This window comes from Psilocybe cubensis, chromosome 5 (assembly GCF_017499595.1).
Source record: "Psilocybe cubensis strain MGC-MH-2018 chromosome 5, whole genome shotgun sequence".
Taxonomy (NCBI): Eukaryota; Fungi; Basidiomycota; class Agaricomycetes; order Agaricales; family Agrocybaceae; genus Psilocybe; species Psilocybe cubensis.
Genome location: NC_063003.1, coordinates 1,631,383 through 1,653,734, shown reverse-complemented (window position 1 = coordinate 1,653,734; position 22,352 = coordinate 1,631,383). Strand labels below are relative to the sequence as shown.

The 22,352-nt window shown below is 45.9% G+C and overlaps 7 protein-coding genes across 7 annotated transcripts; 4 read left to right on the top strand and 3 right to left on the bottom strand.

Moving 5' to 3' along the window:
• Window positions 1–83: 83 nt before the first annotated feature.
• On the top strand, window positions 84–1,514 carry JR316_0006010 (uncharacterized protein; the record flags this gene model as incomplete). The annotated part of the gene is made up of 1 exon (XM_047891759.1): window positions 84–1,514. One exon carries the CDS (start codon window positions 84–86, stop codon window positions 1,512–1,514), a length of 1,431 nt encoding a protein of 476 aa, XP_047749108.1.
• A 566-nt stretch (window positions 1,515–2,080) lies between these two features.
• Window positions 2,081–3,062, top strand: JR316_0006009 (uncharacterized protein; the record flags this gene model as incomplete). Its single annotated transcript, XM_047891758.1, has 5 exons — window positions 2,081–2,122; window positions 2,191–2,441; window positions 2,495–2,693; window positions 2,757–2,909; window positions 2,976–3,062. The coding sequence occupies 5 exons, from the start codon at window positions 2,081–2,083 to the stop codon at window positions 3,060–3,062; spliced, it is 732 nt and encodes a 243-aa protein (XP_047749107.1).
• Window positions 3,063–4,518: 1,456 nt separating this feature from the next.
• JR316_0006008 (Protein sfk1) lies at window positions 4,519–5,546 on the top strand (the record flags this gene model as incomplete). The annotated part of the gene is made up of 4 exons (XM_047891757.1): window positions 4,519–4,790; window positions 4,934–5,123; window positions 5,193–5,331; window positions 5,383–5,546. The coding sequence occupies 4 exons, from the start codon at window positions 4,519–4,521 to the stop codon at window positions 5,544–5,546; spliced, it is 765 nt and encodes a 254-aa protein (XP_047749106.1).
• A 491-nt stretch (window positions 5,547–6,037) lies between these two features.
• Window positions 6,038–7,985, bottom strand: JR316_0006007 (uncharacterized protein; the record flags this gene model as incomplete). The annotated part of the gene is made up of 3 exons (XM_047891756.1): window positions 6,038–7,493; window positions 7,543–7,753; window positions 7,832–7,985. The coding sequence occupies 3 exons, from the start codon at window positions 7,983–7,985 to the stop codon at window positions 6,038–6,040; spliced, it is 1,821 nt and encodes a 606-aa protein (XP_047749105.1).
• A 404-nt stretch (window positions 7,986–8,389) lies between these two features.
• On the bottom strand, window positions 8,390–10,651 carry JR316_0006006 (NRPS-independent siderophore synthetase rfs; the record flags this gene model as incomplete). The annotated part of the gene is made up of 7 exons (XM_047891755.1): window positions 8,390–8,533; window positions 8,588–9,050; window positions 9,103–9,500; window positions 9,542–9,853; window positions 9,913–10,007; window positions 10,058–10,244; window positions 10,301–10,651. The coding sequence occupies 7 exons, from the start codon at window positions 10,649–10,651 to the stop codon at window positions 8,390–8,392; spliced, it is 1,950 nt and encodes a 649-aa protein (XP_047749104.1).
• A 1,310-nt stretch (window positions 10,652–11,961) lies between these two features.
• On the bottom strand, window positions 11,962–14,149 carry JR316_0006005 (NRPS-independent siderophore synthetase rfs; the record flags this gene model as incomplete). Its single annotated transcript, XM_047891754.1, has 7 exons — window positions 11,962–12,012; window positions 12,064–12,526; window positions 12,578–12,979; window positions 13,031–13,344; window positions 13,400–13,494; window positions 13,554–13,743; window positions 13,790–14,149. The coding sequence occupies 7 exons, from the start codon at window positions 14,147–14,149 to the stop codon at window positions 11,962–11,964; spliced, it is 1,875 nt and encodes a 624-aa protein (XP_047749103.1).
• A 1,716-nt stretch (window positions 14,150–15,865) lies between these two features.
• Window positions 15,866–22,287, top strand: JR316_0006004 (Multidrug resistance protein fer6; the record flags this gene model as incomplete). Its single annotated transcript, XM_047891753.1, has 40 exons — window positions 15,866–16,065; window positions 16,121–16,172; window positions 16,221–16,286; window positions 16,344–16,685; window positions 16,746–16,790; window positions 16,845–16,979; window positions 17,036–17,176; window positions 17,238–17,270; window positions 17,332–17,338; window positions 17,390–17,442; window positions 17,496–17,640; window positions 17,705–17,755; window positions 17,810–17,876; window positions 17,927–18,044; window positions 18,096–18,518; window positions 18,568–18,681; window positions 18,739–18,783; window positions 18,837–18,903; window positions 18,958–19,347; window positions 19,412–19,535; window positions 19,598–19,678; window positions 19,734–19,836; window positions 19,890–19,932; window positions 19,988–20,008; window positions 20,061–20,075; window positions 20,129–20,194; window positions 20,257–20,340; window positions 20,398–20,448; window positions 20,511–20,619; window positions 20,674–20,722; window positions 20,778–20,850; window positions 20,909–20,961; window positions 21,011–21,035; window positions 21,085–21,364; window positions 21,424–21,487; window positions 21,550–21,565; window positions 21,614–21,881; window positions 21,930–22,015; window positions 22,066–22,127; window positions 22,189–22,287. The coding sequence occupies 40 exons, from the start codon at window positions 15,866–15,868 to the stop codon at window positions 22,285–22,287; spliced, it is 4,266 nt and encodes a 1,421-aa protein (XP_047749102.1).
• Between the last annotated feature and the right edge of the window lie 65 nt (window positions 22,288–22,352).

Sequence of the window (22,352 nt, the reverse complement as noted above, 5' to 3'; positions counted from 1 at the left end):
TCAATCTACTTCTCGGAGTGAGTATTCGAGCCAAGGCTTACAGGGTGCTCATATCATGACAGTCGTCCACACCTAGTTTCTCCATGGACGAGCTATTGGACTCTATCCGCATCCTAGAACGCAGGAAAGAGGAGCTCCTGCGCGAAGTCGCTGATGTTGACCTCGCTCTTGACGTCCAGAAGGCTCAATACGCCAGACTCTTGAACGACCAGGCTCCCATCTACAAGCTGCCTAATGAGCTCCTAATAACCATCTTCATAACCTGTCAACAGAGCCTCCGGCATTCGAGCAAAGCCACAACTACCCCTTTTCAAGTGGTCATATCCCACATAACTCACCGCTGGCGTCAAGTCGTCTTGTCCACTCCGTTATTATGGAACACTATCAACTTCCGCGTGAGGCCAATGAACCACGTCCAAAGGCACATCCTGTCGCAATTACAAGCGCATCTAACGCGTTCGGATACGTGCTTTCTCGACATCACGCTCGATTTCCACATTGTAGATAACATATCCGCTTATCTCTCCCTCCTGAGCCCAGAATCGGCGCGCTGGAGGCGGTTGGCGATTATTACGAGATATGAGCAAATCGACGAGATTCGCGCTCTGCTGCGTGACGCCCACGCGCCGTTATTGGAGCATCTGTCTCTGAGCCTTGGGAAACCTCAAGACGGAACTGGGTCTCTATCTCCTAGGAAGCAGTATGCCTGTGTGCTCCCCACTATCACTCCCAGTGCCTCATCTTTGAGGTTCGTACGACTTGCAGGCCTCGCGTTAGGTAGTTTGCACCCACCGACTTCGTCTATAACTACTCTTCACTTGGATGGATGGACTCGACATTACATGACCTATGACCAATTCAAAAGTATACTCACGGCGGCGACCTCTCTTGTGAACTTGTCCCTAAATCAATTATGCATACATCACCCTCGCGATCCTTTTGAAATTCTTCAGCCTGTTGAACTGGCGCATCTTCGGAATCTACGCATTCGAGGCACATGTCGACCATTAAGCCTGATGCGAATGCCAAACCTCCATTCAATATCTCTGCAGAATGTCGATACTTTCGATTCAGACGCCATACCCTCTGTCCAGTCGCTGCATCTCGACTCTTGCGCCCTCGACAGAATAGAAATTGACCATTTGATACGCTCATTCCCTGCAATCAGAACACTAAGCATCGACGAGTCACTACCGGATATTTACGACAAGCTGATACCCGAAACCGTGCTTGGGACGTCGCCTGCTAACACACCATGGCCGCATTTGCAGACAATCATGCAGCACGACCTGCTGAACACGGACGTCCCGCAATTCTGCCACATGCTGTTCGATATGAGCCGAACGCGCAAGGAGCTTACCAAGGTCTGCCTTGACCGACGCAGCCGCACCGTGCTTCGGGCAAAGCTCCGGCTGGACTGGCTACAAAATCTGCTGCAGGTTGAGAACTGCGACGTCGAGGAGCCTTGGCCGCTCGGTCTCGGGTATGAAGACGCGCACGACCTTTTGCAGTAATTTCTGGATAGCGTGACCTTTTTGCCCGATTTTGCATTTTTGGTGGATTATCTTGGTCATACGAGGTGGTTCTGTGGCGGTGTGTGGGACCGGCAGCGGGCGAGAGCAGGCTCGGTGAGAGCAGCTTAGACAAGCAAAAGGTGAATCCGGGTTAACTGTGTGCGATGCTAGAAGTATTAGACTAGGCTGGATAATGAAGCGATTCGTGCACTGGATTGTCGGCGGGGCGGGAGACCGAGTGAAGGAGATGGAATGTGGCCGATGGGGATGGCTAGAGGAGGGGGTCCTTGGTAAGAAATTGACCGGAAAGAGACAAGGATACGGGCGGAAAGCGTGAGAAAGGACAAGAAAGTAGGAATGTGGGGGTTTGTCATCGTGTGTGACTGTGACTAAGATGGAATTGAATGCGCTCCGATCCGTTTGTCGATCTATAAGCACAGTCAGCGGCTGTTGTGTACCCCTTTCATAATCCATGTTCCTCCTCTCTGTGAAATCCCTCTCATAACACCACTATATATCTTCGCTTTCCCTCCCTTGACTTATCAACATCAACGTCGTCTACAACCATGGCTACCCGCCTTGTTAAATTGACTGTCCTCACCGATTTCGTGAGTATTCCGGATATGCCCATAATCGCCCTTCTAGGATGTCTCGCTTACGCTCGGTTCGCATTTAGACTTGTGCAAACTGCTGTGTCGGCCAACATGAACTTTTAAATGCTGTTTCCTACTGCCAGGATACCCTTCATCTTCCTCTTCAATTTGAGATTGAGCACCTCCCATTCCGTCTCATAAACCCCAGCATCCTCCCAGATGACTGCACCAAAGTCGACAAGGCCGATTTCTTGATGACCCATATCGGCAAGGAAAAATTCACCAAGATGTCCGATGCCGTGTCTAAATGGGCTGAGGAAAAGGGCATTCCTATGTGCGCACCGTTCAGTTCTTCATTCTCGTCGTCTTGCTCATCGTCTGTTACAGATCATTCCGCGGTGTCATGAGCCAGACCACCCGGGCCCATCGCCTGTGCCAGAAGGCGTACAAACTCGGCAGACAATCGAAACAAATCCCTCTCATGTGTGCCGTTTTCAAGGCGTACATGGAAGAAGGGCAAGACATTGCCGATATCAATGTCCTGGCTGGACTTGCTGAAAGCACTGGAACCATGTCCAAAGAAGAAGTGTGTTACTATTGTCTTGTGCTGATTGTTGTTGGTTACTGATGGTTTGTTTTTTTTAACCAGGCTATCAAGTTCTTGGAGTCGGACGAACTCGAGAAGGAAGTTGACTCTATGACCAATGAGGCGCGTTCGAAAGGCATCACTGGAGTCCCAATGACGATTATCGACGGCAAATGGGCTGTCAGTGGCGGTCAATCTTCGGATGTGTTTGTACAGGTAAGAAATGCGTATTTTCAAGTTCCCGTATTGTTCGCTCAAGCCAAAGCCCGCTCGCTATCACAGATTTTCAAGAAACTTGCTGTCGCTGGATCGCATAATCCTTCATCTCCATTCTCAGGTCCTGTCGCCGACACAGTCCTTGTTGCTTGATTCGACCACCTCCCTACATGGCCCCTCTATTCTAGTTACGAAGCTTAAGTGACTTTTGTTTGGATTGCATCAACTTATTACTTTCTTTCTTCGTCTCGTTATCCATTTTACCCCTCTTGATCATCTGCGTCATCTCCTCTTTCTCTTCTTATGTTTTCCTCTTTTCTTGTAGGCTGTATATCCTCTTTTTCCTCTTCTATGTTTTCTCTCAGCTGCTCAGTGCTTGTAATTCTTTAGCCGTTAGTTGCAAAGCCTTTCCTTGCTATGCTACTATCCTCCACTTGCTTGCTTTGAATTCGCTACAATGCCATTTGACCATCAAACTCCACCACCTGTACTCGGGTTTACCGCTCTTAGGTTTTCCCTGCTTACAACTCGCTGACATGCTTTGCCGCACTTGTATGACCCCCTTCGGTAAGCACTGGTCATTTTTTAGGCGGGTAATCTCATCAAGCTCTGTACTTATTTGGTTAATTTTTCCTTAGAAGTTTTTGTTCCAAAACCCGAAACTCCGATTTGTCCGTTTGTGACGCGATGATACATAAGCTTTGTTAATTTTATAAGGCAAGTCCAGTGATACGATTGTGTCAACTTCTTACTAAATTAGGACTGTTTTTCAGACATAAAATCTTATTAATATAAAAAACCCTATATGACTAAGGTCACTTGATGACTCCCTCATGCCAGCATTTTCATTCAGAACATTTTTTTGCTCTGGATCTCGATACCATCCTGCAATTGTTTTCTACATTACACATGATTCTTTTCGTAAATAACTCCCTTTTTACCGTTTCTAATGCCTTTTGGGAATGGATGCGCTCCCGGGGCTCCCGGTCGAGCCATTTTGTAATCTAGCATTTATGCCTCATGCGTATGTGGGAGAAACGCATCGATGTCGCGAAGGTGTTCCTGGCACTTTTTCTCAGGAAAAAGTATCCACCGGATAAGATGAAGCAAATATATCAACAATTAGCCTTACCGTGAAGAGTTCTGTATGTCATAGTGGAAAGGGGGTTCTTAGATTGACGTTGAGTGTCTTCAGGACTACGATTCGACAGGAACATTAGTCCTACAGCCTATACTGTTTGCGAACGTTCGGTGTTCTGGTGGAACAATCGTATGCCCATATCTTACATAAATGCCTTACCGTGCTCCTGCCCTGTGCTTTTGATGATGGATGATATGCGACCCAGAGTATTCATAGTGTTCATCGGCAGGCGGCATAGAGTGTTGTATTTAGGTCAGCCCCAATAGTCATTATAGAGTTTCGTAGGTAATCGTGTTTAATTATAATCAATGGTGTAGAGAGTACCATGATGCATGAATGCTGTAAGTAGCACCCACAATTGTCGTGAGAAACCATGACATCACGGACGCGAACGAAATATCTCTCGATCGCTAGGGGTGCTTTAGTCAGGGTAGCCCATCCACCAGCCCCTCACAAAAAGTGACCTTTATGACACACATACCACTGCGCTACCAACACTGGGCCTATGTCTGGATCCCCGTCGCCGCCGCCGCCATGTGGTTCTCCACGCTGCTCGCGATGCTCATCGTGTGGCTCGCGTCGGGGCGCCCCAAGTACGTCTCACAGGAGGGCTCGATCGCGTACATCTCAGACGTCGGTGCGGACAAGCTCAAGCCCCTCTTCATAACCGGATGCGCGATTACAGGCGTCGGTTTTTTCTTGACACTCGTGACTGGGCGCCTATTGCGGCACACAGGGAGGTAAGCAAAGCAAGCTCAAGTTCGGTCCCGCACAAGGGCTTCGCTGTCGTGATGGCGTCAAACTGCAGCCGACAGGGACTCCTGTGCGCCACACAAGCATTCCCGGTCGAAATTGACTAATGCGGACTGCGTCTTTTCTCCAGATTGATGCCCAATATGCGCAGACGCGAGCGCGTGTTCAGCATACTTGCCATTATAGGCTCGCTCATTGGCGCCGTGGGGCTCCTGTTTCTTTCCATATTCGATACCAAGCGCTTTTCGAGGGCCCATCGTGTATTCCTTTTGGTCTTTATTGTTGGCGTTGCGTTAAGCGCCATCTTCTCCATTATGGAGGTATGCGCTTATAATTTTCAAGGTTCCTCTACCCCATTCCGTAAATTAACGTAATTTTATTCAATACAGTACCGATGGGTCAGCAAAGACTTTGTGGACCAATCAAGGCTCCGGATCGCATACTTCGCTAAAGCAATCATAGCCATCACTCTAATTATCCTCGCTATCGCATTTGGTATAACGCTATTTCATGCCCCCGACGCTGGAGGTATTTTCTTATTAAAAATTGTCATTTCCGTCTACTGAAATCCGTATTCAGCGGTATTAGAATGGATCATTGCATTCGGGTTCACGTTTTATCTCCTTACTTTCTTCTACGATCTCCGTCTGTCCAAAAACGTCGAAAAAGGAGAATTGAAGGCACTTGCACACCCCAGCCGAACTAACATACAAAATGACAACCAAATGGCCCAAGTTATTTGAGATGTTCGAAACCTACACACTTATTTTCTGCATGTATCTACCAATTGTACATCCATCACCACAACGGGATTTTTATTAGCGTTGCTTTCTCGCTTTCTGTACTGATTTGCTTTAGTAGTTTGTATGTGGACTACACTGCGTTATTACATCTAATACATCTGTATCCGGAGATGCCACCTCAAACAGTCTGGATAGGCTGGGCCTTGAGGAGGGACGTGAGGGCCCTCCATGGCGCAGAGGAGGATCGATGAGGGAAAACGCAAAGGGGCGTATTAGGTAGAAAAACTGTACTAAGCCAAGGGAGGCCCCCCCCCCCTCAGAGGCTATAACACAAAATAAAAAAAAATAAAAATAAAAAATACATCTGTATAAATATGTTACTTGTATATCATAACTCCACTAAATGGGTCTTTAAAAATAACATTAAATCACAGATAAACAATCCCTCCTGTTTTCCAGTTCTAGCACCGTGGTATAGATGAATTAGATTGTTATTGCCACCTTCCAGGAATTGGCGGGTCGCCATTAGCGCCACTCGCCCTTTCTTCTGTTAAATTCAATTCTCGGTCCAATTGCATGGCGAGCTCCAAGTCTTTCAGTTCCTGTTCTCGCCGTCGTGCTGCCTCTTCCTCAGCCCTGCGTAGTGCCTCAAGTCGCCGTTTATCTGGTCCGGGAGTAACGTCAGTCTTTGGTGGAGGCGTAGGTACCCGGGTTGATGGTGCTGGTGCTGGCGCAGTGGTTGTGGGTGCTGGAGTAGGGGGTGCTGGCCGAGTTGGCGCGATAGAGGATGAGGAAGCAGATACCCCAGGAGGCAATGGCAACGGAGACTGATACCTCGCTTGTAGATACGGGTCAAATTGTTCCTCGCGAGACGACGAAACTCGATGGGTAGGTCGATGATGATAATGCTGCCCTGCCCTACCACCAGTATGGTCCCCGTTATGCTCACTAAATGTGGAGAACGACTGATGAGGAATTTGCTCCTGTGAAGGTGGTACGATCATGGGCATTGGGAACGAGAACGATCCATCGGACTGGCATGAAGTACTTTGCTGCCAGAGAAGCGGAGGGCCACTGGGAGGAGGTGATCCGTATCCTAAAACAGATTGTGCCCGACCCGGTCCCAAGCCTGAGCTGGGTAGAATATTGCTACCCACATAAGGATTAGCATGGCTGCTGGGAGGAGAGCCATTCTTCGCAACATATGGATTGGTAGACCCAGAAGTTGTATTCCCTCCTACGTATGTGTTGCCATGATTTCTTGGAGGTGTGGTAGCACCTCCGATGTAAGGATTCTGCGAAGTGGCGCTGGTCCCGGGGATATATGCATTAGGAGCGGACGATTCACCTTGCCCTTGTGAATGGTGACGAACGTGTCCTTGACCAATAGGACGAGGACCTCCCGACGCTGATGGTGGAGTTGTGCTGCCATTCGCTCCCGGACGGAGAATAGTCGGCAAAGGCACAGCACTTTGGGGCTGCTGAGTGATACCTAGGCTTTCAGCCCTTCTATGCTCGGGAAAGGGGGAGGGCAGGGCATCTTGCTTGCCCTTGGGTGATGATCCGGTACTTGCAGGATGTGTCGGTACAAGGCTTGTAGGCAGTGCATTTGCTTGGGGGTTGAAGCCTTGGTTATTGATGGCTTGAGATGGGTAGTGTTGTTGATGAGGTCGGGAGGAAGGAGCACCCGAAGTTGGCCCAGGTACAGAGTGTACTTGGGCGTATTGCACCGCCGCTGCTGTCTGCTGTGGACGTGATAGTCGATCCGCAGGTGACAATTTTGAGGGACGTCTAGTAAGATTGTTTTGAGCCTGCACAGCAGCAAGTTGTTTGTTGGGCACCGGAGGTCCCGTCGGAGCTGCCTTGTTTGCATAATAGGTCATCTCCAGATACAACTCTCCTCGTTGGACTCCATCAACTTCTAGAGGCACCCAGTCTATCAAATTCCTCTGCAGTTAGTATCGGCGCAGAATGATAACATAAAAGAACAATGAACTCGCCGTCGAATTCGCCTGTTCGTAGCGTCTCTGAGATATCGACAAACCCTTGTCCCATAAGATCCTCCGATCGTGGCTCTTGAGAATAGCAGGCCACTTCCAGCTTCCTATACTTTTCTGCTTTATGCTTTACAATTGTAAATCTGACTTCCCCATCCCACTCAGGGCGCTGACCGCCCTTGATGTCCACATGAGTACGTTTCTGAATGCCTTAACATAGAAAAACATGAAAATGTCGATATGATCAGATATAAAGCGACGATGAGCTTATGGAGAATGGAAATGCACCATTTAGAGTTGCTTGCGCAAAGACATCAGATTTCCGGAACGAATGCTTGTCGTTGAGATTCCTAGCTTTAAGAAGAACGACGATAAGTGTGCCGATTTCGTCTTCTTTGTTGATTTTATCGTTCAAATCGATCGGGGATTTGGTTTTGTTCATCGGATAGCACGATGATGTCCGTGAGGGGTCGTAAATAGAATGCGGAATGCGAGATAACCTTTATTCAAAAGCAACCATGGACCGGATCTGGTGGCTTATATAGGGTGGAAGCAGCGAAATTACCACTAAAGCTGTGTGGGCACCCTTGTTACCCCTGTGGAGACCGCAGAGAAATGTCGAATCATTATGACAACAGACCTGTGTTGGATGCGGTCAATCGTTCATGTACATACTTCTTCTCACGTTATTTCACAGTGACATGAACTCTCTCACAGTCAGCAATTTGACCACAACTTGCAAGTTATACAACACCAAGTGTCATTGGATATACGTTTTGAAATAGTTATAAAGTCTACAACAGTAGTGGGATATACATTTGCAAAAGATATAGGTGAATGCTTTAATTACTTGCCGCCAAAGAGGCTGGCTCGAATAAAAGACATATAATCCACCAACAGCTTGGTGATTGACCAGTAGCTTTTGTCCGCTGTAGACACTTCTGGCGTGGGTCGGTATTGGATCATGTTGGGATACGGGCTGTAAACCATCTATCATAAAGCTCAGTGAAATTTGTTCATAGAAACGTTACTTTGAAATCTCACATCTCGATACGAATCACGCATCCGCATCCGCATTAAACATTTGGAGTCAACGGTAGTGCTTGTTGGATCCATCCATACTTTCCAAACTGGGTGGTTCTCAGGGATAACTGAGCCCATGTGTTTCCTGAGCATCTCGTATCCCCGCCCATTGTGGTGAAGACCAAGCAATCTCGACAACCGCTGAATGTGGTTGTGCACGAAGGTATGATAAAATTTAGGATATATCTCTTCGAGAGACTTAGTTGCGACGCAATGCCCGGGAAGAAACTGGAAGTCAACACCAGTGGAATTGCGAAGTGTTTCGGGGTGAATGCGCAGGCCTCCCAGGTCTCGAAAAATGAAGCCTTGTAGTTGTCCGGTTTCAAGATCAAACCGAGCAAGAATATTTTGCGCGTGGGCTTCAAAGGCGACACCGTTTTTGACGAGAGCAGGTAACAAGGCTTCGCAGGCAATCCGGATGTATCTGTCTCTTTAGTCAATTTTTAGAGATTCTGAATGGTCAAAAACATGCCCACCTATCTAAAAACGATGCCCTTTTTTCTTCCGTGTCGAGTTGAAATGTATGTTGAACGGCAGAGATACCGGTAGGCACGTTGGCGTGGCCGGCTTCCAATAAGGCCGCACATACTATAACCGTTTCGCCTTCCCTTGGTTTATATTCATCCCTGATGACTGCTGTGAAATGTTTGGAAAGTTCCGGATCATCACAGCGATAAACTGCGCTGCTCGATTCAAGCTCCACTGCCAGAATGGCTGGGTTTACAGCTAATTTCGGAACAATCTCCTCGGAAAATCGAGGCCCGAAGTTGGCGGTAAAGTGAGAGATTGTACGCAGTGAAGATGATATCTTGACTCCTACTGCCAGCTTGAGGGCAATAGCGGGAAAATCAGGTATCACCACAGTCCTGTTGGTCTATGTGAGTTTCTGTGACATCATTGAGCCAGCTGATTGACTCGCCTGATGCTTGATTGAGCAAGAGCAGGAAGGAAGATGTCTTCGTCAAGAACATCAACATCTTTAAACTTCGAAGTGATATTGATAATCTGCAACTCATGGACGGGCATATAAATATAGTCGTTGTCGATCAATATTGATCTTCCAGCTTTGGTGGCAGCCTTTGTGACCATTGCGTTGCTTATGTCTCGAAATTGACCAAGGACGTCTAGGCTTCGAGCCGGTACTCGGACAAATCGAACGTGGGGATGATACCAATCGTATTCCAAGGACGATTCGTCATTGTTAAGAAACATTCTTGCCCTATGCATCTTTTCGCAAGATTTTAGTGCATGCTCAAATAAGTTTGAAGTGACAAAAGCGACTATACCGGGTGTGTTGGATGTCCAGCAACTAGACTTTGTTCCCAATCAATAGAAGCTGATTGTAGACTTGGACACAAGGGAGGATTTTCGTATGATATTGCTGTCCCAGACATCAGATACAGTAAGCAAATACGTTGGTAATGCACTAACTTTGCCAATCAAGTGAACTCTGGAGTTCAAGGGCGATAATGTCTCGGAGCTCGTCTGCTATGATGACAGTTTCTACGAATTTCTTCCACAGAGCTACGGGATCGGAAACCAGATATAAGGACCCGCATGTCTCTATATCCCAAGGAGGAGAACTAAGGCTTTCCAGAACAGATTCGACAAAAATATCCTGAACATATCATGAGGCGCTGTGAACATAGTATGTCCAGAAGAGATGAAACATACATTATCATTTACATTCCGATCATCTTGGAACTCATAGATGGGTGAAATCATATCCATCGGGTCCACGAGGCCAACAAGCTGACTACCTCTGTGTATTTGAACATCCTTGAGCACTGGTTTATGGTTCAGCTGCACAATGACAAAAATGTCGCGGGTGTGGAACGTGCGAGAGACTTTGAAGTCCTCCGAGATAGTGTGCGTAGAAAGTACAACAAGGAGGCCAGCAACCTCATGGGTAGGTTTCTTCATTGGCACGTAAAAGGCCCGAAGAATTTGTTCCGTGACAAGGCATGATATAAGGCGCGACATTACCGCAAACGACGCGCGATCGCGAGGAGGTTCTGAAGACATCTGAGGGATGATTGACGAAGGAGTTTATTGGATTTGAGAAATTTATGTCGTCGAGCTTTGGTGTTTTGAAAGTTATGTGCGATTGTTTCGCAGCTACTGGAGTCGCGGCCCGTTCAAAGTTTATCTGGCGCGAATGAAGAACAGGTGCATACCAATTGGAATTCAATTGTACGGATACACCGATGGCGATCTCTCCAAGATGAAGACCACTGTGGAATCGACGGGGGACTCTCTGGTATTTTGGCACAGTTATTGATCTAGATAGTTCGACGTTAAAGCAATTTGTCTTGGGATTAAATTTGGAGTAACAAGGTTCAAAAAACTCACTTTGGAAGTCTGTTTGTGAAGTTTTTGAAATTTTTGCTGATTAGGGGGTTAGGCACAGCAGAAATGGAGTGTCCCTTTTATTCAGTAAATCACTGTAATATATATATATTGGCCTGCGCGGGCAAAATTCGAAAATGGCAGACTAGATGCGAGCACGTCTTTGGGACGGGCATGAGTAAGGCGAGATTGTCGTTATCTGATAAAGAAGATGTAGACATCTCTCATGACTAAACGTGATGTTCACAAGCCGAGCCTCGGCTTGTAACGAAACGTGTTGGAGAGTTCCACGGTGCCTACGGTAGTGCACAAAACCAGACAAAACCCGAAAGGCGCCATGCATTGCAAAGTGTAAGAACTTGACCAAATCATAAGGTAGGTATTGCCTGAAGTGCTGAAGGAGAGTACACAATATGTCGATACAAACTTCAAAGGGGGGATGTCCCCGGAGCCGCTGCGGTTTAGTGACAAGTACTAAGCAGCGGGACATCTGCATCAAGCATCAAGTTACAATGGGCAGCGACCTGGGTCCAATCGATGTCGATGATCATTTTGGGGATTCTGTTCTCCGAATCTCAGTATGACAAGCCCCATATACTTCAGGCTGGATGGTACCCACGCAAAAATCACACATCTGTGTAAATTTCATTCCATTGGTTCAATGACATTGTATTGGAAATTCGGCATGCACATTGGAGGATTCACTTCCAACACCTGTGAGATCCTATTTGCATTCCTAGACTCGAGAATGGGGACTGTTGAAACTGGTGTAAATGCTGAAAGAGAAGGAGCACGGTTAACTGTGGGTGTAAACTCATGAACGTTCATGAGCGTTCATGGCCAATGCAATTCGAACTCCGCGAAGCTTCTATGTTTGCCTTATGCACAGTTGTTCTGTATATTTCCCAGCTCCGAGTTTATGATCACAGAAATATAATACATGAGTAAGCACTTCTTCTTTCCTGACCGTACGGCGGTTTCTCGGTTTAGGTTGAGCCCGTATAGTGAATAAGATTCGGGAATGGCCCGTGGAGATGCTAAAGGCCAATTTTAACAAAAGCAGATAAAAAGATTTAGAAAGAACTCACGAAACGGTACATGGAGGACATTCTCATTCGCATAAAGCATTTCCCTGGGAGTGTCCTTCTTTCTGGTGAGAGCCACGATTCGTATAGCGGGTGGTCTGGAGGTATCTGGATCTTTAATTGTTCGCGAACAATGGCCCAACCGCGACCACTGTAGTGAAGTCCGAGAACGCGAATGAGTTGCTGGAAATGATTGTGAATTATCGTGTGATACATTCTCGTATACACACCATCCAAAGTTGACGCGATAATTGAGTGGCCTGCCATGAAATCAATTTCTACTCCTGCAGTTGCCTTGAGCGTCTCGGGGTGCACACGAAGACCACCAAAGTCGCGAACAATGAAACCTTTTAATTCTTTGGTTTCGAGGTCAAACCTGGCAACACAATTCTGTGGATGGCATTCGAAAGCCACCCCATTGTGAAGCATTGGAGGCAAGAAAGCTTGAAGGAAGAGTGCGGCGAATCTGCACATGATGCGTCAACAAAATCGCCAGGCCACAAAGAAGGAAATTCACTTCTCGAACCACTGAGCACACTTTTCTTCTGTATCTAATCCAAACACGCGGACCACGGAGGGAAGATGACCGTCCTTTCCAGCATGACCACTTTCCACTAGGGAAGTGCAGACGATTAACCGTTCCCCTCGAGTATCGCTTGTGTCCTCGTGGCACTCTCTGACGATGGCAGCGCAGTGCTTTGCTATCTCCCCGTTAGGATGCGCATGCACCACACTGGCCAATTCTCTTGCTACCGTGACGATATTTCGATCCATTGTCAATTTGGGAACAACTTGGGCAGAAAAACGAGGCCCCAGATATGCTGATTCGGGTGAAATGGTTCGAACTGCAGAAGTGAGCTTGACTCCCACTCCCAGTTTGAGATGCAGCCCACGATATGCATCAGGTACGATAACAGATCTAGCTCAATAATCAGTTCATCTGGAAGACTATTGGCAACCGATGGTATACCTCAAGCTTTGTTGGGCCAACAAAGGAAGGCTAAACTCTTCAGGGTAGATGTACGCTTCTGGAAATTTATCTCGAATATGCGCGATTTGAAGTTCATGTACCGGGATAGCAATACAATGTTCCTCAACGGACAAATCCTTTCCGGCTCGTTGGGATGCAAGTTTGAGAACCGGAAGAGTCAGTCCTTCGAAATCGTACGTAACTTTTAAATTTTCGCGGGGTATCGATACGAAGCGTAATCTTGGATGGAGTAGATCGTATGAGCCGGGGGAATAGTCTTTTAGTGGAGGTAGAAATCGACGTGTCTTGTGCATCTTGACAAATGATTATTCAGCAATATATCTAGGAAATTTTCAAAACTGCATTCACAGGGTGAGTAGGATGGCCTTCGACGATGGATTGTTCCCACTGAATGCTAGGAGACAAAAACGAAGGGGCATTTGGAGGATTCTCGTACGAATGAGCTTAAAAACAAAAGATAGTTAGAACTTCTTGTCAGTGAGTGAAATATCAACCAGCATACCTTGCCATTTAACAGAACTCGATAGTTCTTGAGCAATATCCATTTGGATTTCACGATCGAGATTTTGGCTAATTGCGAACTTGTTCCAGATAGACAGGGCATCTGACGATAGACGTATCTGGTATTCTTCGAGATGAATAGCGCAGACATACTTAAGCATCTCCAAAAGAGAAGACATAATTGCGATGCACTGAAACATATCAGAAATAATCACGCATGGCATCGAAGACTCTTACTGGATTGGAGAGGCACCTGTCCTGCTGAGGTTCCTCTGGGGGGAATTCTTCTGTTTCGAAAACCATGGGCATCATATCCAGAGGGTCGAGTAAGCCGATCTCAGCTGCAGCCACATCAGTTTTTGTTTCTGGATTTATGATTGGGGGGTGGTGAAGAGGAACGAGAGCAAGAATATCATTGGCGGCCAATGATTTATTGAAAGAGCGTCCGCCTTTCAAAATGACAGCAAATCCTCCATGTGTAGGATTTCTTTGAGGTATATAAAAGGCTGGAGTGAGAGATTCCGTCACAAGGCATGATAAAAGACGGGCAGTAGTCGCGAATTGGGCGCGATCTTGAGGTATAGGACTTTTGGTCATTGAGAGTTCAGGACAGGAAAGATCAAAGAGTGATCAAGTATCGAACCTTTATCAGATCTCTGTAGCTCTCACTCAGATACTATGTCGGCTCCTGATTTACCAATCTCTTCCGTCTATCCCCTCTATAGTCTATACCTTCAAGCTTTCATCCAATTCAGAATGTTGACGAGCATTGCCAATCATCAGACAAAGTCGCAGTCAAAAATAGAGTCCCGTTCCGTCGTCCCGCGCTCATGTCGTTACTTAGCTCATGAGGCTTGAGGCCTGAGCTGGCCTGAGGGCTTCAGGTTGGGGTCTGGTCGATTTGATTGCCTTTAGCGACTGATGTGTGGGACATCATCAGAGTGAGAATTAACACTGAGGTAGATGAACAATCGTTGATTGTTCAACAACCAAAGGGGACTTGCCGGCCTCGCTGCCAGTGCCATGATCATCCCTTGCATCACCAATGACCACGAGTGGGACTCATCCAACCCTTTATCTCGTTCCAGTCACCCAAGTGCTGAGTACTGTTTTCATCCGACTGAAAAACTACATATTGCGCTACAGAGGCACATCACTCACACGTCGAATCAGTGAGGGCATGAGTATGCAGAATACCGAAAGGTCGCATTGAGTCGTCTCTTCAGGTTCAGGACGCTTGGGAACAATAGTTTTTTTTTTGTTTTTTGCAAAGGTTGTAGTTCTACATTACGCGACCTGACGCGACCTGGTAACATTCTCGTGGCATCGAATCATATATTCCGCAATCGCCCAATAATTTAATTCCCTTTTGAAAGATATCATTGCAGTATGCTTCGGCTACATTCCTATCCATGGATGGCCGAATCAGTTCTTTCATATATGACTCTCACAATTCCGGCGTTACGATTGAGTAGCCCTTTTTTTCATCAACAGAACGGGCTTAAGAGATACGGTGCGTTTTGGCCATACTAACGTAAAGTGGCATCTGACTGTCTCGACACATTCGACACCGACTCGTTGTTATGGTTACAACCTTTATTGAGCTCGAGGTGGAAGAGTGTTATGTCTAATAGTAATCAATTCGAGATGGCAGACTCATGTATCAACTCGAATAATTAATAGTGAATTGAAGACCAAGTTCGAGTCCCTGTGACGCGATGCGTGTCGCGCGACCACGAAGATCACGAGACATGACGTAGGTATGTATATATGGTGCCATTGACCCTGACTCCATGATGCTCTCCTTTCGTTTCTATTAATTCTAATCCACGCAAAACCCCTGCTTGCGGTCATACTCAACTCTACACTTCCCTTCCTTTCAGTCAGAAATCCCTCTCCACAATGCGCTATAGAGGATGTAATGATTATCTTTAGTCAAATTCGAGGACAACGGTCTTCTGGCTACTCTTGCGGGGCCAGATGCAACATGCCAGTGGATGTCCGTATCAATTAGCAAAACCGGATACCCTTCCGCTTAGCCGAAAAGCCGTCTCTGATTTTAGATTTGTGTATGGTCGGCATTGCATGGTAGGTGTTATCTGCTCTGCTTTTAGTTCGACTTTTTCTAATTTTGAGCTCAAGGCTCGCACGATCTTACAATTATGCATATCTGGGCCAGAAATATCCAGGAATGCTGTCATGTTGGAAATTTGTTCCTTTCGGCCGTCCAAGGGGAAATCCCCCTGTCCCGTATTCCCCGGGTCCATATAACTGAGGTCATTGCATGGCCAAACCTGTTGTCGCTTCTTAGAAATGGCTTCAGGAAACGGCAATTTCGAAGGCCGGTTAGGTGACGAGAAAGGCGAACCTTCTCAATCCACCACCGTCAGTGAAAAATCCTCTCTACACCACGAAAAAGGCCAGCAACAACAAAATACGTCTGACGAGGTGAAGATCGACCTTGATTTTGGCGAAGTGCAAATTAGATCCAGAACGAGTTGGTGGAAAATATGGTATGCTACTCATAGAAATATTACATCACATTAAACAACTAACAACACTTTCTAGGATTCCTAATGGAATGCCGCCGCCGCCCCGGAGCTCATTATCAAACGCACCTGTACAAGTTTCATGATTATATGACGGTGCAGAACTAACAGGATCTTAGGATATTCCACTCTATACTGCTTCAATTCCGTCCATCCTTACGTTCGCCTGGGTTACGCCATTGATGGTTATTTCGCCACTTACTGTCCAACTCAAATTATTTCCTTACAATTTTTCAATTTAGACCCTTGGATACCAAAGAACTCTGCAAGCAACCGACTTGTGGAAGTTGGGTGAATCTCATTCGTCTGAGACATTGTCAAAAAAGCTTGATGAGTCTTGGGCGCGAAGAAAAGCTGAAGCAGATGCCTGGAATGACAATTTAGACAGAGGTATAATCGGCCCAGGTCCTGTTCGACGTTCTGTTTGGGTTTCTCGGTCTATTTTTGCAGGTACAAACTGTACGAACAAATATAGAGAGTTTGAAAAGAAATGGAGAGATGTGGACGGGAGGAAAACTGCTAGTTTAGCTCTTGCCCTCAATGACACCGTAGGACTTTTTTTCTGGACAGGCGGGATGTTCAAGGCAAGTCTTCACACATCGTATACCTGACAAGTTTTTCAAAATGATAAATTACTTGAATAGGTCTTTGGAGACACGTCGCAACTCATGGGCCCAATAGTAATCAAGGTAGTCCATGGTTGATTATGTCGACGGGACTAATTTTTGACAGTCAAATACCAGGCCATCATCAATTTTGCGAAAAAGAGGGAGGCCGCAAGAGAACACGGCTTACCAGAACCTAACGTTGGAATCGGAATAGCAATGGCCATTGGCCTTTTCCTACTCACCATATCCGCCAGTATAGGGCAACATCAGGTACATTTGTGTTCCTTCGAATACTCATTATGCAAATATTCTGATAAAAAATACAGTTTTTTTGGCGTTCGATGGTGACCGGCGTGCTTGCCCGTGCAGCCCTAATCAAATCTATCTATAAACGAGGAGTGACTCTCACTGGCAAGGCTAGAACGCAGATAACCAACTCCGATCTCGTAAATCACATCTCAACAGATGTAAGCGCCCAACTGCTGCGGTCAAGATGTAAAGATCGAACTTATTAACCATATGCAATAGGTCAGTCGAATCGACGCATGCGCACAGTGGTTTGTAAGTATTCGTTTTGCCTAGTCGCTGCGTAGTATCATATAACTTATTTCTCCATGACCAGCATGCCAGTAAGCACCCTCTGTCTTAATTTGCTCTCGCTATTAACTACGTGTATTTAGCCTGGACAGCACCTATTCAAATCACAGTATGTCTGACAATCCTACTGTTTCAGGTAGGTGCCACGTCAAGTTGTGTTTTGCTATAGGATAATTAACTTCACAATAGCTGGGGCCTTCAGCATTAGCTGGCTTTGGTCTTTTCCTTGCAATTGCACCTCTTCAAGAACGTGCCATGGCTCAGCAATTCTCAATTCGAAAGAGGTCTATGAAATACACGGATCAGCGAGCTAAAACCCTCCTTGAGGTGCTAGGTAAGATCTCAATAATTCAGAGATGACTTTCGTAGGTGTGTAACTCACGATGCATCATTAATAGGGTCGATGCGTGTAGTAAAATACTTTTCATATGAGATGCCTTTCCTCAATCGTAAGAGTATCAACCTTTTGTGATGAAAGCACTAGTGTTTTCATAATGTTACAGGCATTTACACAATTAGAAGAAATGAACTTCGAGGTGTCAAAAATATCCTCGTTTCTCAGTCTGCAAAGTGTGTACATCTGCCTTCTACCCTGCGCTCAGTCTGAGACCTTGCGACAGCGTGGCATTTGCATTTTCTATCCCAGTTCTCGCAGCTACGCTTGCATTCGTTACCTATACTCATGTAAAACCTGGCTTTGACGTTGCCATAATTTTTGCGTCTCTTAGTTTATTCCAGGTATTCATCGAACATCCGCACCGTAGGATCTTGTTGACAATCGGCGAATAGCTTCTACGTCAGCCAATGATGTTCCTTCCAAGAGCGCTTTCTGCTACATCGGACGCTCGAAGTGCCATTTCTCGGCTTCGTCGCGTTTTCAATGCAGAAACTCGGGATTTTGACAGCTTGTTTGTGGACCATGGATTGAAATGGGCAGTCCGAGTGGAAAAAGCCACATTTGAATGGGAAGAATCTCTTTCAAACCAAGATGCTGCAGTACCGCACCAATCATTGACACCCTTTAGAGTCGAAGATATCGATATGCACGTACCTCGCGGGTCTCTGGTGGCAGTAGTCGGCCGCGTTGGTTCAGGGAAATCTAGTTTACTTTTGGGTCTCATCGGAGAGATGAGGAAGGTATCTGGCACTGTCGCTTTCGGTGGACGAGTGGCCTACTGTCCACAGACTGCATGGATCCAAAACGCTTCTGTTGTAAGCCGGTTTGTGCATTCCGCCTAATAGCCTCGCTAACGATACTCAGCGAGATAACATCATCTTCGGACAGCCATTTAACGAAGAAAGGTACTGGAAGGTCATCGAACAGGCATCTCTTCTTCATGATCTACAATTGCTGGCCGATGGTGACTTAACAGAGGCAAGTGCTTTGTTCAACTTTAACGTTTAACATCTTTCAAATCTTCAAATCAAACAGATCGGTGAAAAGGGAGTTAACCTTAGTGGTGGTCAAAAACAAAGGGTTTGGCGTTTTGCCAATTGTCTCTATCTTGATATCTTATTATGATTTTGTAGATTAATGTCGCCAGGGCTCTTTACTACGACGCAGATGTCGTAATAATGGATGACCCTTTATCTGCAGGTTAGTCTACGATTCTCTTTTTGAAGGACAATGACTCAAAAATTGTACAACCAGTCGATGCCCATGTTGGAAAGGCCCTGTTCCATGATGCTATACTTGGCGCTCTCCGCAATGAGGGGAAAACTGTGATTTTCGTCACCCATGCCTTGCATTTTCTGTCCCAATGCGACTATATCTACACGCTTCGCGACGGCCGGGTGGCCGAGAAAGGAACATACGAAGAACTCATTCAAGCTAATGGCGAATTCGCTAGACTTGACAAGGAGTTCGGTGGAAATGAAACGGAGCAAACCTCAGACCAAGAGACACAAAAGGTCGAAGCGAATAAGGAAGATATTATGCAGCAATTAACTTCTTCAAATCGTCGTGGTGCTGGAACCGGTAAACTGGAGGGGAAACTCATTGTGAAAGAACAGCGTTCTACGGGCTCCATTTCAAAAGCCGGTATGCTTTATTGCTTCCAGTTGGTGTCATTGAACTTGGGCGTCAGACTAACACTCTCTGGCAGTATACAAGGCATGGTTTGTAGCAGGGCGAGGATGGTTTACTGCCCCTATCTTAGTTTTGTCCGTCCTTATGATGCAAGGTAGCCAACTCACCAGTTCTTACACGCTGGTCTGGTGGCAAGCGAAGTGAGTTTTCTGGTGGGCCTGTAATTGTAGCTGTCAATATTGATCTAATCGACTTTGCCTAGTTCATTCCACCGAGCATTTTCTTTCTACCAAACACTGTATGCCATCCTGGGAATTTCGCAGGCTATCTCAACGTTTTTATCGTAAGCAGTTTGGCTTCGGTGCTATTTTGAAGAATTGAAACGTATTTGAATGCAGGGGCTGCTGCACTGATATTTTTTCCTACTTTGTTTCTCAAAATCTTCACCATGAAGGGATAACAAATATTTTTTATGCCCCCATGGCGTTCTTCGATACCACTGTAAGAAGCTTCGAACCATATACATGCTCAATCTTACATGTTTGACGTGATAGCCAATGGGACGCATCATAGGTGTCTTTGGAAAAGATATTGATAGTCAGTACATCTGGAAAAGCTTTACATGATCTAAGCTGACTGACAGCTTCTGCAGACATCGACAATCAACTTCCAGGTATAGACTCATTTATTCTGATTACATTTCATTTCTAATGATGTGTGCTCAGTGTCTTTACGAATGCGTACGTCATTGACACCTTGCAAAATGAAACGTCATTCTCATCCCAGCTTCTAGTTACTTTGACCGTCTCCAATGTTCTCGGATCTGTGGTTATCATCACCGTCGTCGAACATTACTTCAGTTAGTGCTATTTTTCGACCGTAATATTGAAATCGATCTCACGGGATTGGACCTTTCTGTAGTCATTGCAGCAATTGTGATATCGCTTGGTTACCAATATTTTGCTGCTTTCTATCGTGCAAGTGCAAGAGAAGTGAAACGTTTAGGTATCATCTATGTATTATCCCTACTATGTAGAAGTGTTGACCAGACGCAATGCACAGATTCCATGTTACGATCTTTGCTATACTCTCATTTCTCAGAATCGTTGACAGGTCAGTGACAGTCAATGCGTTACCGAATCATAGTATTGCCTAACGTTTATTTGGACTTGAAGGCCTATCAACTTTGCGCACATACGGAGAGATTCCACGTTTTCTGAAGGAAAATGCGTATTATATCGACCTTGAGAACCGCGCATTGATACTAACCGTGAGCAACCAAAGGTGAGGACCATTGAATTGAAACACAATATTGGTTCGAACTTATTTCCTTGTCAGGTGGCTTTCCATACGTCTGGACTTTTGTGGAGCTTTGCTTGTCTTTTTTGTGTGTCTCCCTGATTTTAATACGAATATAATTCGTCCTGAATCGCATGGCTCAGGTTGCTATATTTGCTGTAACTGGAGCATCGGGATCATCGGCGGCCCAGGTGGGGTTGATTCTAACTTACACAAGTATGCGTACTTTTGATATCATCTCACTCGACATTGCTGAGCGTAATACCTTTTACAGCTTCACTCACACAAGCCTGTGGGATGCTGACCCGACAAACCGCGGAAGTTGAAGTACGTCATTCGTGTTTTATGGCATATTAGTTGCTAATGCTGGCTATAGAACTATCTAAATTCAGTAGAGAGAAGTACGCCTCAATTTCAACCCGTTTATCAGTAGTTTACGCCCTTCTGCAGTCGTCCACTACAGTCAAACCGACGTCATGAGGCAAGAAGCCCCCCACGAGATCCCTGAAAACAAACCTCCAGCCGAATGGCCACAAAAAGGTGCAATAGAGTTTAAGGACCTCTCTATGAAGTATCGCCCTGGCCTTCCAAATGTTCTTCATGGAATATCCATGTCAATTCGGGGAGGTGAGAAAATTGGCATCGTTGGACGAACTGGCGCTGGAAAATCGTCCATAACCTTGGCCCTTTTACGCATTGTTGAATATGTCGGCAAAATCACTATCGATGGGTCAGTTGTTTAAGCTCTGTCATACCAAAATATGGTTAAAGTATAATGGGACGGTTCAGTGTTGACATTTCAAAGATTGGGTTGAAAGACCTGCGCACCAAAATTGCAATAATTCCGCAAGAGGTAAGTAGCGCGTCTCGATCTTAGCCAGAGCTATTTCTTAGAATATTTCATTTCATGACCAGCCAACAATATTCAGCGGTAAGAGGCTGACTTGCAACAGCAATTTTTACTCACTTTATGCATCAGGCACTGTGAGAACTGCACTGGACCCATTTTCCTTGTATGATGACGCCCACTTATGGGATGCACTTCGTCGATCATTCCTAGTGGAAGATACCAAAACTCGATCATCTGGTGAAGAGAGCGAAGAGTCCGCTACAGCCACAGGGCGAATCAGTCTCGATACCGTGCTGGAATCAGAAGGATCAAACCTCAGTGTTGGCCAACGTTCTCTTCTCAGCCTTGCTCGTGCCCTTGTCAGGGAAACAAAAGTCGTTATTTTAGATGAAGCTACGTACGTTATTTAACAATATTTTTTCTGAATTCATCTGACTTCTTGCAGTGCATCAGTCGATCTAGAAACGGACAAAAAGATCCAACATACTATTCAAACAGAGTTTAAAGACAGGACATTGATATGCATTGCCCGTAAGTGTTTATCGTATCGTGAATGTTTTATATTCACGACCCTGCTTTAGATCGACTAAGAACAATTCTCAACTACGACCGGATTTTGGTTCTTGATAGCGGAAATATAGTGGTTAGTGCATCGGCATCGCTCTGCCTGCAACACATGACACACTGACCACTTACATCTGAAGGAATTTGATACCCCCCTTTCTTTGTTTCAAAACGCAGATGGGATTTTCCGTGCTCTCTGTGACAATAGCAGTATCACAGAAAAAGATTTCCTCGCCTGATTGTAGAAGGACTGTAGATACACGTAGATGTCTGCGCCTGACTCGTAGAATATAACTTTTGTACG